The sequence below is a fragment of the Rhinolophus sinicus genome, chromosome 15 (genome assembly GCF_057876585.1).
Source record: "Rhinolophus sinicus isolate RSI-liver-muscle chromosome 15, RSI-T2T, whole genome shotgun sequence".
In the NCBI taxonomy this organism is placed as follows: Eukaryota; Metazoa; Chordata; class Mammalia; order Chiroptera; family Rhinolophidae; genus Rhinolophus; species Rhinolophus sinicus.
In genome coordinates, this window is record NC_142515.1 from 106,729,868 (window position 1) to 106,746,482 (window position 16,615).

The following is a 16,615-nucleotide window of genomic DNA, read 5'->3' on the forward strand; positions in this document are numbered from 1 at the left end:
GTGCTGGCGTCGGTGTATAGCTTCCCAAGGGGAGTACTTCGAAGGTGACCATAATGATATTCAGCAATGAGGTATGCAGCACTCTTTCTAGGATGTGTTCGTGAACTTAATTGTCAGACCTTTGTACATAGTATACACGTGTGTTTATATGTACTTTTATATGTACATAGGTGTATTATGTACACATATTCTCAATGGTGGAAAATTTTGTTCTCTGAAGATGGATTTTTATCTTGAGAAAGTCAAAAGTATTTTGAGCTAAGTAAGACGGATGGGTGATGTAAAGTTGGGCAATATTCCTTTGAAATAAAGAAAAGTTTGGGCTAAAAATAATGAGATGGTCTTTTTAGCATTCAGTTACCAAATCTGACATTTACTTTTATTAGCAAAGGATCCAGATATATTTGGAATCTAATTCCATTATAAGTTACCTCTTCTCCCCCCACCACCACCTCTAGCCTTGCTCTGCCTCTCTTCATTGAGTATAATATGTTGGAAATTTGACATACACAAAATTCTGTGTATATGAACTGCACACTGTTTCCTAGATTGTGCAACATTAAGTACATACGCGTACTGTGGTAAAAGGAGCACTCTCAGATGTAATGCAATAGGAATGTACCTTCATTAAGTAGTTCATTAGAAGAATTTTTCATTTTTAAACTAGACTGAAACTCGGTTTTCCTTCAGTCTCACATTTGTGGAAAAAGAAATCATTTACCCGCTGCAAGATGAGTTGAGATGCATTTGCTGTATGAAAATGACTGTTCTCAGCATCGTCTGTCTAGTGTCCGGTAGAAGCATTCTCTTAACCACTGCTGCCATCTGCTGGTCATTTGATTATTAGATTTTAGAAAAAGCAGTGCATAATGCTCCAGTCACGATGATGCAAAATGCAAGTGTCATTAATAGGTAGTTTTGTAGACCCTAAATAATAATAAAAAAGAATAACTGAAATTAAGAAAACATGAATCAAATATGCAAAAGGCACAGACTCTAAAAATTACTAGGTACCTCACTAACCATCTATTTTAACCACCTACATGCTGTTTTGCTATCCCTCGAAGTAATCATTCAGAGTCCCTTGAAACCCACAAGATCCTCACTAACTCACCCATTCAGTAAATTCATGCGGGCTCCCACCATGTGTCAATATGTGATTGAGTTAAAATGGTGAACAAAATGTGCAATGTGGCCTTATTCAGCTAATTGCATAATATGGGAGAAAGGAAATAACATAATCCCAGAAAAGAATGTTACAAAGTGAGATGGGTGCTAATAAGCAAGCAACCACGGTTGTGCCTTGGTGTGTTACAAACGAATCTTAACAAGGTGGTTGGACCATGGGGAGTTGAGCTCCTATCTAGAAGTATCAATGAATTGGGCAGGGAAAGAGGGCGGCAGGTAGAAATTCCAGGTAGAAGGAATTTTATGTGCAAAGCTCTGTGGTAAAAGAAAGCATGATACTTGCCAGGGCCAATGTGAAAGAAGGTCAGTGTGACTAGAGCAATGAGAGTGAAGTGAAGTAAGATGAGGTGAAAAAGCTATGGGCCTGAGCATATAGGGATCTAATAAGCTATGCATACTTTGGGGTTTTATTTTGGCAAGCCATGGGGAGACATTAAAGGAATAGGCAGCGGGACGTGGTAAAAAGATGGGACTTGCATTGTGTAAGCCCACACTTTTGGCAGATGGTGAACAGACTGGACGGGGCCAGAATGGATGCAAGGAGACCTATGAGGAGGCACTTACAGTCCTCCTGGGGAGAGGTGATGAAGTGCATATAAAGAGACATCAGTCTAAGGGGCAAGGAAGAAATAGAGAAACTAAGTTTGGCCTGTTCAGCTGTGTATGCATGCGCTGGTCACAAAGATGGAAAAGGCTGACAACTACTTTCCAAGGTAGCCAGTCCATCTTTAGATTAACAAAGAAATGTCTGCCTGTGTTAAGTAGAAATATTTTATTTCCTGCGAGTTCTATCTCTAGGGGTACAGATGGATTGATTCTAATCTCTCTCACAAGATAAACCCTCAAACATTGACAAATAACTGTCTTATAACCTGAAGCATCGTTTTTTCCTGATCAGTATTTTAGCTACTTTGACTGTTTTTCATATGGAATGGTTTCAGGCTCCCTTCCTGTCTTGGCTGTTTCCCTTTGAATGATTTCTGGAATGTCTGCATCCCTCTTTAAATATGACCCCAATACTCTAAGGGAAGGTTGTAACATCACAAATTAAAACTGGATTAGCACGTCTCTAATTTTAGATATAATGTCTAAAATTACATAGGGATCTCCTGACAGTCAAATCATATAATGCTATTATTAGCTCATATTAAGATTAACACTAATTAATACATAGCCAAAACACAATAAAATGCACATTCCCTTGTTTCAACTTAATAGAGAACTGGGTTAGAGTGGATCAATTTGCCTGTTTGATGACCAGACTGAGGTTTTTCTGAGTTGGGTTGGGGCCAGTTGTATTGTCTGATTCACCGTGAGCATCAATATTATCAGAAGTCACTCTAATACCAGTTGTACAAGTGAAAAGCAGCACCACCAAGCCTTGTCTAGTACAGAGCAACACACACACACACATGCATACACACGCACACACACCTTGACTCTTGCATTAAGGTTTTAAAGTTCCCTGACACCTTTTTCTTAGTTTTAAAGACAGTAACTTTTTTCTTAGATACCAGTACTAGTGCAGAATTGCCACACAATAAATATTTATTCAAAGAATGAATACACTCATGATTTCTAAATGTACTTCAAATTAGACAATTGATGTGATGGCTTAAGATAAAACAATATATGGTCCTCAGTTGTCGGCATTTTACAACCTAATTATGTGACTCCTTGGTAAGGTCTCTATTTTGTTGTTTATGTAGACAAGAGAATAATGTTTTCAGGGAGTAAAATATTTTTCCCCTTTACAGTTAAGAATCTGCCTAAACTGCCTAGTCTCTTAGAAAAAAGATTGATTATATTTGGACAATAGAAATAGTTTTCCTTTGTTAATGCTAACATTCTCCCCAAAGCAAAAAAAAAAAAAAAAAAAAAAAATTCTCCTGGATTTTTGAAACAGTTGATGAGATAAAAGTCATGTCATTCTTTATCTAGGAGTAGTTACTGACCTATAAATTGTTGTGGCAATAATTCCCTGCACTGGGATTAATGTAGACATATTGACAAAAGTGTGTTGCGAAAAATATAGTGGATATCCAGCTTCAAATAGCTAAATATAAAATTATAAAACAAACTTCCCAAAGAGAAACAGATATCAGATATAAAAGAACATCAGAAGTACAAAGCATCAGTCAACTGGAGCACTGATAGCATTAAAACTAAATAAAATCATTAAATTCTTTCACGCAAAAAGTGCTGAGATCTCAGCTTAAGTCCTTATTACACTAGGGTGTAGGTTTTTAAATACAGAGGGTGCCAAAAAAATGCATACACATTTTAAGAAAGGAGAACTGTATTAAAATTGTAATACTCAATATATACCCATAACAAAAGATGAATACAAGTCACGTTTGACTTCTACAATCACAAGAGGTGCTCAAAGTGGATACCATCAGTGTCCAGACACTTCTGATTATGGCGAACTACTGCTTGAGCAACGTTGACCAAAGTGTCCACTTGCATACAGTTTTTGGCACCCCTGGTATGTGTCTTCAAGGATTGCTTCAAGACATAACTGATAGGGCCTAAAAGTCATACAGGTAAATGATTTGCTTCTTTTTGCTAGGATTTTTTGTTGTTTCTAAGAAAAATAATTTTTAAAAATGCTGATAGGATTTTTGGGTCAGTGTTTAGTTGACAATTCTTTCTTAAACTAGCTGGCATGTAAAGTATTTAAAACTTTCCTTGAGACTCAGGTTTCAAGAGGCAATTAGGCATCTGTACTGAACGATAAATATCACTGGATACCCACTAAGTTTTGATTGTATATAGATTTGTAAGGTTTTGTTTTTTTTTAACTCTAGAAATGTCAACAAAACTCACTCTACTATTAGATGGGCCCTCCCTCTCTTTATTTTTTACATACATACTTGGCCAAACTTTAGCACTCACTCTCAAAATTCCAGATACCTAGAATTCCGTTGGGATTTTATAGGACTCATACTGAATGTCATTGAAGAGAACTGCCTAACAATAATGAGTTATTTCCATCAGGAATATAATGAGTCTCTCCATTTGTTCAGATTTTCATTTATGTCCTTTTGTAAACTTTGCAGTAAGTAAAAGATTTTATAAATGTAGCATAATTCTTTTTAATTCTTTTTTAATATTGGGGAATAGCGCGTTTTTCCAGGGCCCACCAGTTCCTTGTTGTTGTGCCCCCCAACCACCCCATGCAGGAACGGGCAATCTTGTTATTAACAGCTCGCGCTCCAACTGAGCCATCTGGCCGCCGCTTGGGAAGCTCAGCGGCAGCTCATTGTATTCAATCTAGTTGTGGTGGGTGCAGCTCGCTGGCCCAGGTGGGAATCGAACCGGCAACCCTGTTGTTCAGCGCTCCTGCTCGAACCAACTGAGCCATCCGGCTGCCCCAATTATTTTCTTATAGTTTATAATCTTTGTAGGCATTAATAGCATTTATTTTCCTATTTTTAATTGGTAATTGGTGGCTTATTGGAAAGCTATTGATTTTATATTTTATCCTATATTTCAGCACCTTACTGGATTTTAAGATTATATTTCAGATCATGGATCTCAAGATGTTCAAGCTTATCCTCTTAAATTTTTAGAGAAGACAACATTATATTTAAATGACGATTTTCTCATTGCCTCTTCCTATAGCTATTCCTCTTGTTTCTTAATTCTATCTTACCACACAGTCTAGGAGCTCTAGAAAACACTGAATAATGGCAGTGATGGAGAAATCTTTGCCTTTCAACTTATAGAGAACTTTTTTTTTCAGTTTTATTGAGGCATGATTGATAGAGAACTCCTATGTTTCCCACTAGTTATATATTTGCTACTGTTTTATGATAGACATCTTGTATCATGTGAAGCTTCCTGCTATTTGCAGCTTTACTGAGAGGTTGTTTTCTTAATTAAAAACTCATTTTTAATTTTGGCAAATGCCTTTTGAATATATATCATCATATAGCTGTTCTCTGTTTATCTAATGTTATAATAAACTACATTAATTAATTTGCACGTTATGAACTATCCTCACATTCCTGAACTAAATGCTACTTAGTCATGGCTTATCGTTCTTAAAAGTTCCTCTTCTGGTCTGCGCCATCTTTTTAAAGGTGTCTTTACAAATTTTTCTTTGTCTTTTAGTATCTTTTTAAGAGGACTCTGAAGAATTAACACTAGGTTCAATGGTTAGAGAGTCTCTCAAGGGAGTTCTTGTATCTAAGAAAAAGAATTCTTAATTCCGTGTTATTATGACCATAGTAGTGAGCAAAATAATTTTCAAATGCTTTATAATAAATCTATTCTTAGTTTGTGTTTCTTTATATCAGTAAGTGTAAATGAGCTCTGATCACTTGTAATTTTCTAAGGTTTCAGCGTGATGTACTGAATAATACTCAATTTTTAAGTAGAAATCATTGTCCTTTGTGAGGCAGATGATATATCTGCAAAGAGATTTACAATGTGTTATGGACAGAGAATTATTTTTTTGTGGAAAGCAACCCTAACTAAAATAAATAGGAAACGTGTGGATGAAAGTAATTTATGGGTCTATAAATGTTTTATGTTGTCTTGTGTATTTAAAAAAAATTAATATCATGGTCCAAATATCTTCTAAAAAAAACGTATTTCACCTGAGAACCTTACTCACGTTATCAAATTATGGTTTTCTAAATCAAAACATTTCATTTAGAATGAATGAAATAAATGATTTTTTAAAATCTAAAATTGAATAATCACTTAAAGGAATAGCCCAGGATACAGTTCACTTTATGGTTCCTGGAAATTAGCAACATCAGATCTTAGGCCCAAGAATTATTTGCTATTACAACTGCATATCAAGACAGAAAATATTACATTGATGATGCCTTAAGAGAGTGTCTCTAGATTTGTATTATTTTTAGTAAAAACTATTACAAAATACTATTCACATATATATTCTTTAATTGAAGACTTTTTACACAAATAAAGGTAAATGGAAAAAATTCTAAAGCAATTTTTAATGAAAACTCTCTCTCTCTCTCTCTCTCTCTCTCTCTCTCTCTCTCTCTCTCTCTCTATTTGATTAATACAATTTGAAATCACCATCAATTACACATGAAAGGGAAGAAGCAGTAGTCACCAGTTACTGTACTGTTTTCCTATGAAGTTGCTGGTTTGATATGGAGGCCTGTGAGAGGCAGGAGAACCAACAAAAATATTGATTTCCAAATTCCATTTGCCTCAGGGATATTTTAATCTTTGGGATAAAAAAATATTTTATTTTGTTAATCTACCATATTTTACAGGAAATAAAATTTCCCTCTATCATATTTTATTAGATTGTGTAACTAAATCTCTTAAGGAAAGACAAAGTCAACAAAAGCATTTTTTTCATTGGGAGTTGGGGTGAGGAGAAACATGTTTCATAATAATTATATCTTTAATGTTTTCTTTCCTTGTTAGGGATAATAACATTTTGAACATCTTGTCAAATCTATTCATATGTTTTCTTCTCCGGGCTTCGGAGTTACATGCCCTTTGCAGAAAATAACACAGTATTAAATACCTTTCTTACATGATATACACCTATTTTCTAACTCTGCCCTTTCTCGTACATACCTGTATTTCTTTAAACATGAAGATACCCCACATCGCAGCTACAAATCCTGGACCCTTAAAAAAAATAAGAACTTTAATTAAATTGATTATTTTTCTGTGGCTGTACTGTATGTAAATATAGTCAATTGGAGAGCTGACCTACATTTTAATCCAATAATTTCATACTGGAAAAGCAACATAACAATATTGTCCAAGGGAACTATTCGTAATCTCAACCCTAACTCAATATTAAGTTAAACTAAGTAGCATTAGGCAAAAAGTGTAGACTTGTTTTCATTTTTTTCTTTATAGTTCTTTTATTACTATTTGGATGATGCTAGAATATTTTGTGCCATAGAATGCTTATCTTTAATGTGATCTATTTGTAATAAAATATTTTAATAAGCAAACAATTTATTTTGTTCTAGTGAACTAGTTCCTTATGGTAATACTAGAAATAGGATTAATAGGAAAAATTATGTAAGAACAAATTTATTACTTTCTCTGGCATGAGACAATCTCGAAACTGAAGAAATTTTAGTATTTTTTTTTTAGACCTGACAAATAATATGCATACGGAAGCGGCATGTACTTTAAATTTCTTTTAAAGACTGATACTACTACACAGTAATCAATTATGTCAAACATTAAACTTTAATTAATATGAAAGGTAGTATTGTGAGGAGAGAGAAAAACCATGTAAGGAAAAATAAACAGTGGGTTCGTGAGCAGGAGAGAAAGAGGAATGAAATAAAACAGGATCAAAGGAAACGAGAAAAAAGGAACTGAGGGAAAAAGGATGATTCTGCAATTTGAAAACTTTAAGCTATTAAAGTTTATTAATTTTTTTAGCTGAGAGAGGAAAAAAATGGGAATTTGGATTAATCGTGGTTTTTGTGGAGAAGGTGCATTGTGTCAGCATTTTTATGATTCCTTTTCAAGCTCTGCACAAACTCTGAAAGAGTTTCAAATAAACAATTCCAACATGTGTTTCCCCCTTCACTGCTCTACCTGTCTACATGACTGGGTCAACAAAGTTTGACTCCACTCCTGACATATGAGAAAAACAATAAAAATACTTTCTGTTTATCAGCATCTGAAAAGTCCACATCAAAAGAGTCAGAGATATAGGTCAAAAGAACTGTTATTTATCAATGACATCAGGTCCTAAGCCTCAAAATCCAAACCAAACAAGAAGCTTCTGGGTCCTTTAGGCAAATTCATACCAACTTTGGACAGGATTGGTGAAAACAATAGAACAGGAGATATAATATTAATGTTGGCATGCTTGAGCCATCTTGAGAAGCTGAACCTCTGGATAAGGTGATTCAGCTTTTAGACTTACAGGGAATACTTGGAGCAGCGCTAACAAGCCCTTTCTCATGTTATGTGGGTTTTATTTTTCTTTTCTCTTTGCTTTTTAGTTGAACATTATTTGCCAATAAACAATATAGATGCTGCCTTCAAGTAACTCATAGTTTAGTCACCAATGGATATGTAACAATTGGAAATATATCTACCTGGGAAAAACAGAGCTGCTGAGACTCAAAAAATGTACTTTTTTTGATAATCTAAGATTGACCATATTTATAATTGTGGAAGCTGGGTGATGGGTTCGTTTGAAATTTTCCATTGGAAAAAGTTAAAATAATTCTAGCGCTACCAAAGATAAAATAAAAATAAATTTATTCTTTTTTAAGATCTTTGAGGGTAGGGGCTGAATTTTTTTCTGCATGTGGATAAAGTTGTCTTGAATAGAGTAACAAAGCAAAACCAAACAAGAACCTAGTGGCTATAAGGACCTCTTCCCCCATCTCCCAGAGCTATCTGCCCTTTCCAGGTAGCGATCCCCAAGCACTAGAAGAAGCTATACCTCATGAGGACGGGGTGGGGCGGGGGAGACTTTGCTTATATCGTAGTGGTTCAAGATTATCCTTTTGACAGGCAAATCTCAAAAGCCACAATGATCATTCCCACTAACCCTCTGTCCATACCCCAACTACCTCAGCAATTTATTTCCACTGATTTAGGCTTTAATGTTTTGCCCTAAGTCTTCACCATAACTTAATACAAGAAACAGTGGTTGGAAAACCATCTTGCTATCTACTATACATTTTTTGTAAATAATATTATTTATTGTTCAGTGTCTCTTGTAAAAGGTCCATATGATAAATTCTGTTAAGAATTTAAATGCTAGGAAATATGTGGTCTTTCCTGAGAAAATAGTATGTTATTAGTTAAAATAAATTAGTTACCCCAATTGTATTACCCCCTTTTCCAAGTGCAAAGCAAAACTTAATGTTTAATCACGTAACTACTTACCCTTTGGGCTATTTGCTTCCTTTGTCATTTTTATAATAGTTTTGATTTTCTATTTCTATTTGTCTTGTATGACTCAATTGTGTCTGTGTATTTTATATAAAATTTCTTCAAACTCTTTTTAAAGAACCCACATTTCTTCAAGAATATAACATTTGTATCCCTAGTTGAGGAATATATCATACTGTACACTTTTGTCTGTAAATTTACTTTCAAGCATTTAACTGGTGAGCTTTATACCCATTTCCCACTATATTTTTCTGTGTTATATGGTCACTTCTAGCATTAAATATCCCTGAAATGATGAGAAACAAACATTTTTGTGGAAAGGAATTTGGGTCCTTTGCCATTCCAATGATGAAGACTTAAACCTAAAAAGAAATTCCTTATAATTTGTTTGATTTTAATACCATGTCCCTCAGCAGAGATTAAGAATGTCAAAATGTGAGTTCTTTAAATAAAAAAAAACTTTATTATTTGAATTCAGTTGTCATTTAAAACCAACAATTTTATGAACACAGTAGAACTGTCAAAAATATACTTTTTGAAACCCAACATTTACTTGTATACTAAAATTTAAGGATGGCTGAAACTTTTTTGTGTTTTAGCCTAAAAAATCTGTTTTTTAAATATCAGTTTTGTATGTTTGAACAGGTGTGCTGCCCAAAATATTTCCGGCAAATTTTGTTTACGATAGTGATTTAAGAAGCAAGGGACACAGGTTAATAACTGGTCAGCAATCTAACATCTCTGGAGTAGACATAAGAGTCCATTAACACAGTTAATTCCTGTGTGTACATCAGTCCTAGTACCATAATGAAATGGAAACAAACTCTAAATTGGATTCAATACAGATGGCAAAAAGTAGCACTGCACACTGTACTTAGAAGCCGTGAGACTCCCACTGGCTTTTTCACTTTAGACAGTGCTCTCAGCAAGTACACCAATTTTCTCATCATCAAAGTAGGGATATCCTACCAATACTTGTTCTGCCTACGTCTAAAGAAATGTTTTTGTTTTTCTGTTATCAAACTATGTGCTACATAATTGGCACTTAAAAAAGTCAGATGAATCAAATTGTATTGTCATGCCACAATAAATGGCGTTCTCCAGAGACAATACTTTGCTTTAGTACTTTCTGAAAGTCTTCCTTTAAAATACTGAAGTCATATATGAAGAGCAGGATGAAGTACTCTGTGTCTTACAAGGTTGTCATGAGATTCAATTGTGATAATAGATACAAAAGCACTTTCATATGTCTAAACTGGTATCTAGAGATGGGTGTTGTTATAAATAGCAAATTATGATGTATCCAAAATAACATTAGGTAAAATGACCAACCAAAAACTGCGAGATATCAAAGATGAACAAACCTGCTAAAATGAAGCTAGCAATGTTCCCTTAGCGATCAAGGGCATTTGAGGCTCTCAATTTATCTGCAAGAATCTATTACACTACTTGTCCTCCTTGAAAAAAAAAAAAAAAAATCAAACTCCATAAAAGCCTCCAGTGATTCACTAAGAATGCTTCAGAAAAATTAGATTTCATTTTAAAAACACAAATTTAGAAAAACAATTCAGCTACTCACAGAGGTGATTATTGGAAAACTGACGACAGCGCTGAGAGTGTAATTAGCTATGAACCAACAACAGGTAGCTATTGCCCAGAGTCCTCCTGACAGGAATCCTGAAACACACACAAACATCACACATTTACATTCCTCTCCTGAAAAATTCACCTCTAGCTCTAGCAGGAATGCTCAAGTACACATAGCGACGCATTCCTGTCCAATGTTGTTGTCTGACATGGATTTTGTAGTTATGTTTTATGATCATTTTGGAAATCAAATGATTTCTCTGCCCTTGACTACTGTGGGTCGAATTATTAATAATTTTTCACTTTGTTGACATTAAATAAAGTACCCAATGTAGTAATTGAGGTAACGAGTAGTGAAGAGAGGCATAGGGAGAATATTGGATCTGAACATGCTGTGCAAGCACCATTTACTCCATCTAAACCATGAACCTAAAAATAGGTGAAATTCAGAAGGATGCCTATAGCTAAGGAAAAAACAAAACAAAACAAACAAACAAAAAACTCCTAGAATTTGAAAGAAAATACCAGCTGAAAATTACAGAAGAGTTTAGCTAAGCCTTCAATAAATATTCTGCCATTTTCTCTAATGGTACAGTGGTATAGCAGCACACTTGGGCTTAAATGAATCAGGCATCAAAATGAATCTCTGACATATGCTTTATTTTGTTCTACAAAAAGTTTTATTGTGGACCTGTATTCCAAATTGAATTATAGCAAACTCCGAAATAAGTGAGAAATTATATAATTTTTACTTTTTTTTTTAAGAGTCAGAGGACTCTGACTTTTATTTATTTTTCTTTTTTTCTTTTTTCTTTTTTTAATCTCCTCTTTTTTTTTTTCTCTCTGACTTTTAATATGAATCCTTAGACAGTGAAGAAGAAATAATGAAGTCTGATGCTCAATACACAAGATGTTTTGGCATAGGAAATGATCTCAGATTCATTGTTCAAGTTTTAGGTTCTATAATAATGGCTGGCACTTCATATCCAGTTTCATGGTTTTTAAATCCTTCAAATTTGGTGAACTGGGCCAATGCAATTAAGGGAATAAATATACACCCCCCCCCCCCCCCACACACACACAGAGTATGGCTTGGTTTACAGAAGACTATTAGGTTATTCAAGTTAAGTGAGGAGAGAATTTACATTTACAGAGTAAGAAGACTTTACGTAGTAAATGTTCTTACCTGGCAAGACTGCTTCAGGATATAGTTTAGGATTATTTCTCATGGATACACAGTAGGCCAGAAAGTAGACCGTACTTGTAAGAAAGATGCCGCTGGAGTGTGCAAAAACATAGTCTAAATCTGAAAATACAGATTATAAAACTCTAAGTGTATAATTTTAGTCATTTCAAATGTATTTAGAGTTCTAAAATAAAACAAACAGATCAAAGTTAACCTTAAAAGTAAAGAAGCTATATCACCCTTGTTTTGTACATACTGTTTATTGTATAGAATTTTAATTAACATTTTTAAAACCTGAAAATATTAAGTAGTAAATTAGTTACTATAATATAATCAATCTAAACGGCTGGCTTTTATGATTATCTTGGAAAGCTAAATAAGAAACAAGAAACATGATGTGAATATAATGTTAATATCTCCCTTGTAAGAATAGGTATTCAGACCTAATTTCATTAAGGACTACAGCAATTATAGCAAATCTCCATGCAGGCTGTAGTGAGAGGGGGGTGTGAAAAATTTGGGGGGCTGCTAATTTTATGTATTTTATTGATCAATCTGGACACCAGTATCTCTGTTGCAGATGACTGCTGTACAGAAGGATATTTAGGAAGTTTCCCCAATGAGGGTTTTATTCAGTTTATTACTATAAACCTAATTACACAAGGGAGTTAACACATTATGGTGGGCCAATGTCTGAGAAACCCCAGTGCCACTGACTGTTTAAGCAGGTGGCACTTTGACCACACGGATGGGTGTACTAGAGGTACTGGCTGGGGAGACCACATTGGACTCAGTGTTTCTCTGAACTAAATTTTGGACAGAAGAATGGCCATATTTAAGGAGGAAAGCTTGAAGGCCAAAGAGTTTGTCTAATCTTCTGAAATACTAAGTCCTACTTCTGGATCAGATAAGAACAGCATATCCACTTACGGACCACCACAAAAGGCAGCATAAGATAGTGACTTCAAGCCCAGATCACCTGGTGGGATCCTCAGTCCACTACCTGCTAACTGTGACACGTGGGCCAATGACCTAATCTCTCTCTGTCTTAATTTTTTTCAGTTTTAAACCAATAATAATGACATTCAACCAGTACCATTGCCATGAGGATCAACTGAGGTATTATCTACTGAGCTCAAGTACAGTACCTATCATAGAACACGTACTATTTATGTGTCTGTTACGTGAATGAAATAAAAAATTATGCCCTTGTAGAATTATTTTTGAATAAATTGGAATGAAGTGTGTTCCTATTAGACTACATGTGAGTTATCATAAGAAAGATCCCTGAGAACTGACTGTACTATTTATACAAAGAGATTGTTGAGGACATTGTTACGTTCCAGTACCAAGAATAACTGTAGTGCTGATCAATTAGTTGTTTTTAATTTTGCATTTCTAAATTGTGGGACTAGTGTGATTTCCCTTGTGGCTATACGAAATCTTAGAATCAAATTTGTGGCTCATTTCTAGCAAGTGTACAAGTGTAGTACAGTTTTTAGACTCACTACTGGTTTTGTTTTATTTTTTTTCACCCTTGTTTTTCTTTCTCTTTTAATTTATCCTATGTTATTCAATTTTATTAGTTTTTATCCTTTAAACATGAAAAGAATAAAACTACAAAAAGTATTTCTATAAAATCTTAATAAAAAGAGAGAGAAGATAATCAAAGGTTTGAGTACTATTTGTGGAGCTGAATATAGAAAGGAAGAAAGAAACTATGGCAACTACTCAGAGTCTATCCACTCATTTAAAGCTGAGTTAAAAACCCAGAATTTTCATCAATCTTTCTCTCATGATTGTTGCCCTCCAAACTTCTCCCTTATCTGAACATACATCACATTAATTTTCTGTAATATTCAATTTAGAACTTTATTAACCACGATCTTTTTTTTTTTATCATTGGGTGTAAAACATATTTCAGCATAATTATAGGACCTCTGGAGTGGACCCTTTTCCATCTCATTTTGAGCCTACATAAAGCTATTGCACATAGTGTTGAGTTTAGGCCTGAGAGATTAATTTTATCACTAGAAACTGAGATAATTAGGAAGTATTATGTTGGGCCTTTCAGTGCATCACCCTGTGCTTGAAAAATAATATCCTCTGACTAACTAGGATATACTTTGACCTTTAGGAAGTCTATACTTTGATCTTTACTTGATTTTAAAGTACTGTGTACTGCACTTTAGCTTTTTTTCTTTTTTTAAGAGAAGAATACATATTTTCCTAGAGATCATCTAACGGGAAAATAATCTCCAAATCTTAAACTTACACTTCCCAGTGTAAAGCTGGAAACCATGTGTTAAGATCCAAGTGGCTGAAATGAATCCTGACTAATCTTGAATATATTTGTATGTTAAAGAGCACATGAATATACTCAAACAGTCCTTTGTTACTTTTAGTCTTCTGTGCCTTTCTAATTCACCACTGACAATGAAAAAGTGAAATCAAATCGATGTACTATTTACGGTGGTCACGTTCTTTTTATATTCTTAAGCAGAAAAACAGGTATTGAGTTTATTTGTACAGTAAAATAACTTTTTACTCTCACCATACTGGCTTGCCCCTGCATATATACTATCATTTGTTTTGCTGTGGTCCTTTATATAAATGATTGGCACAAATGTGGATCCATAGAGTATTCCAGATATCACCGCAAGACTGCAGCCCCTTAAAAAAAACAACACACACACACAAATAAATCACTACTAATCTTGGCCCTAAGCAATATTTCTGACACACAAATGGAATCATAACTTAAAGCATGCTTCAAAATGTAATTCACAAACAATTATGCAGAAACCGACCATCTATCTGAAGCTCTGTGACTGGCAGAGGTCAAGGAAATGCCCTGCAGTGTCAAAGTAGCATCAGGACACGGAGTCCAGCTTAGGTCCCCTTGTTTGGAGCTAACATGATTTATAGAAGTTATAACAGAGTGTCATTATAAATTGTCATTACGTAGATGGGAATATTGCTATCATATTATACAATCTCCTTAAATAAACTTGGCTCCTTAATGAAATTATGAAGTATTTGTGGACTGACTGCGCCCTATGCTTCTTTTTAAAAACACTCTATTCTAGCACAGGGCTCGGACAGGCTTTAGCTGTCCTACTAAACACAAGTTTGTTCAAAACAACTATTGAGATCTATTGACTTGCCTATGTCTTCATTGACTTTGAAGAGGAGTGTTGATTTAATAAAATAACCTGGATATTTAAGGTAAAACATTACTTTTTGTAAGAGGGAAATGCTTCATTTTAAGTACTGGGTTCACGTTGACTCTTCAGGCTTGGGCTATACCTGCATGAAACCAGCGACTCCTATGATTTTGGGGTGGTGGTGATTAATACCAAAGGTGACCAAAAAAACGTACACATTTTAAGAGATGTTATCTATGTATTATTTTTCTTTTTTCCTTTTTTTGATTAAAGTTTATTGGGGTGACAATTGTTACATAGATTTCAGGTGTAGAATTCTGTAACACATCATCTATAAATCACATTGTGTGTTCACCACTCAGAGTCAGTTCTCTTTCTATCACCATATATTTACTCTCCTCTACCACCGCCCTCACCCCCTACCCTCTGGTAACCACTACACGATTGTCGGTGTCTATGAGTTTTTGTTTTGTCGTTTGTTTGTCTTGTTCTTTTGTTGTTTTCAGTTTTATATACCACATATAAGTGAAATCATATGCTTCTTGATTTTTTCTGTCTGACTTATTTCACTCAGCATGATAATCTCAAGAATTGAATTGCGGTAGCAATGTACATAGTATGACATTCACTCAAAAGATAGTTAATCAAATGAATGCTAGTATCATTCATTATATTACAATTTTAATACAGTTTTTTCCTTTCTTAAAATGTGTATACATTTTTTTGGCACCCTTTATATTTTGGAACAGTCCCTTTACGTTCTTAATACAAAAGGATGATGGCATGAAACAGAGAAGAGTTTTAGGAGAAAAGCATTTCTTTCCAAAGTGAAAAACCAATTCTTAAAGTCTATTTTAGTAGTGCTTTCAGGAATATAAAACTGTAGGAACTTACAGGGCCAACTCAGCAATGGGTTCTATTCACAGAGGACACCCCATGTTCTCTGGGACCTCACAGTCCCAGAGAAGTGTCCTAAACACAGACCAGGCAAATACAGTTAAGTCTGGCTAATCATGAGGTGACTAAAAATGTTACTAACAAATACTCCCTTAACAAAGGAGATGCTTTGTGAAAAAATGTTTTGTTTGAGAGATCTGTTTTATTCTGAAACAAAAACTTAGTAACATATTTACTTCTTCCAAAGCTTCTTTGTTTGTGAGTTCATTCTTTCATCCATCCATTCATTCATTCATTCATTCATTCAATTTATTCAAATATTTATTGGGTATTTTTTATGTACCAGACACCACCCCTTTTCCACTGTGAAGACACTGTGTATACCCACAGAGGAAATGCTTTATATTCTTGAGGCAAAAAATGATGTCATCACATAAAGTCCAAAACAGCTATTAATTGTAAAATGGAAGCCACATACTATTCCATATTTTCATATTTCTTTGCCATCTCCCCAAACTCTTGAATGTAGGAGCCAGTGTTGAGCCTAAATATCCTAGTCTTTAGGTAGGTATGTGTGTGTGTGTGTGTGTGTGTGTGTGTGTGTGTGTGTGTGTGTGTGTGTAGGTTAGAACCTACATGGAAACAAAATATTCTATATTTGAAAATGAATATCTTGGGATTATAAAATTACCTAACACACAAGTGGAAA

General features: G+C 34.5%; 1 protein-coding gene across 4 annotated transcripts in view; it reads right to left on the reverse strand.

Moving 5' to 3' along the window:
* The window catches only part of TMEM144 (transmembrane protein 144), a 74,027-nt gene that overhangs the window by 11,932 nt on the left and 45,480 nt on the right, over positions 1-16,615 (reverse strand). For 3 of the 4 annotated variants that reach the window (XM_074338392.2, XM_088792561.1, XM_088792562.1), the window contains 5 exons: positions 14,397-14,515; positions 11,843-11,962; positions 10,649-10,746; positions 6,763-6,816; positions 722-927 (listed from right to left, as the gene is read on the reverse strand). In XM_074338392.2, coding sequence (XP_074194493.1) covers positions 844-927; positions 6,763-6,816; positions 10,649-10,746; positions 11,843-11,962; positions 14,397-14,515 — 475 coding nt within the window. In that variant the 3' untranslated portion in view covers positions 722-843. Of the gene's footprint in view, positions 1-721; positions 928-6,762; positions 6,817-10,433; positions 10,527-10,648; positions 10,747-11,842; positions 11,963-14,396; positions 14,516-16,615 lie in introns of those variants that run through there. The other variant, XM_074338393.2, reaches the window with a different exon arrangement.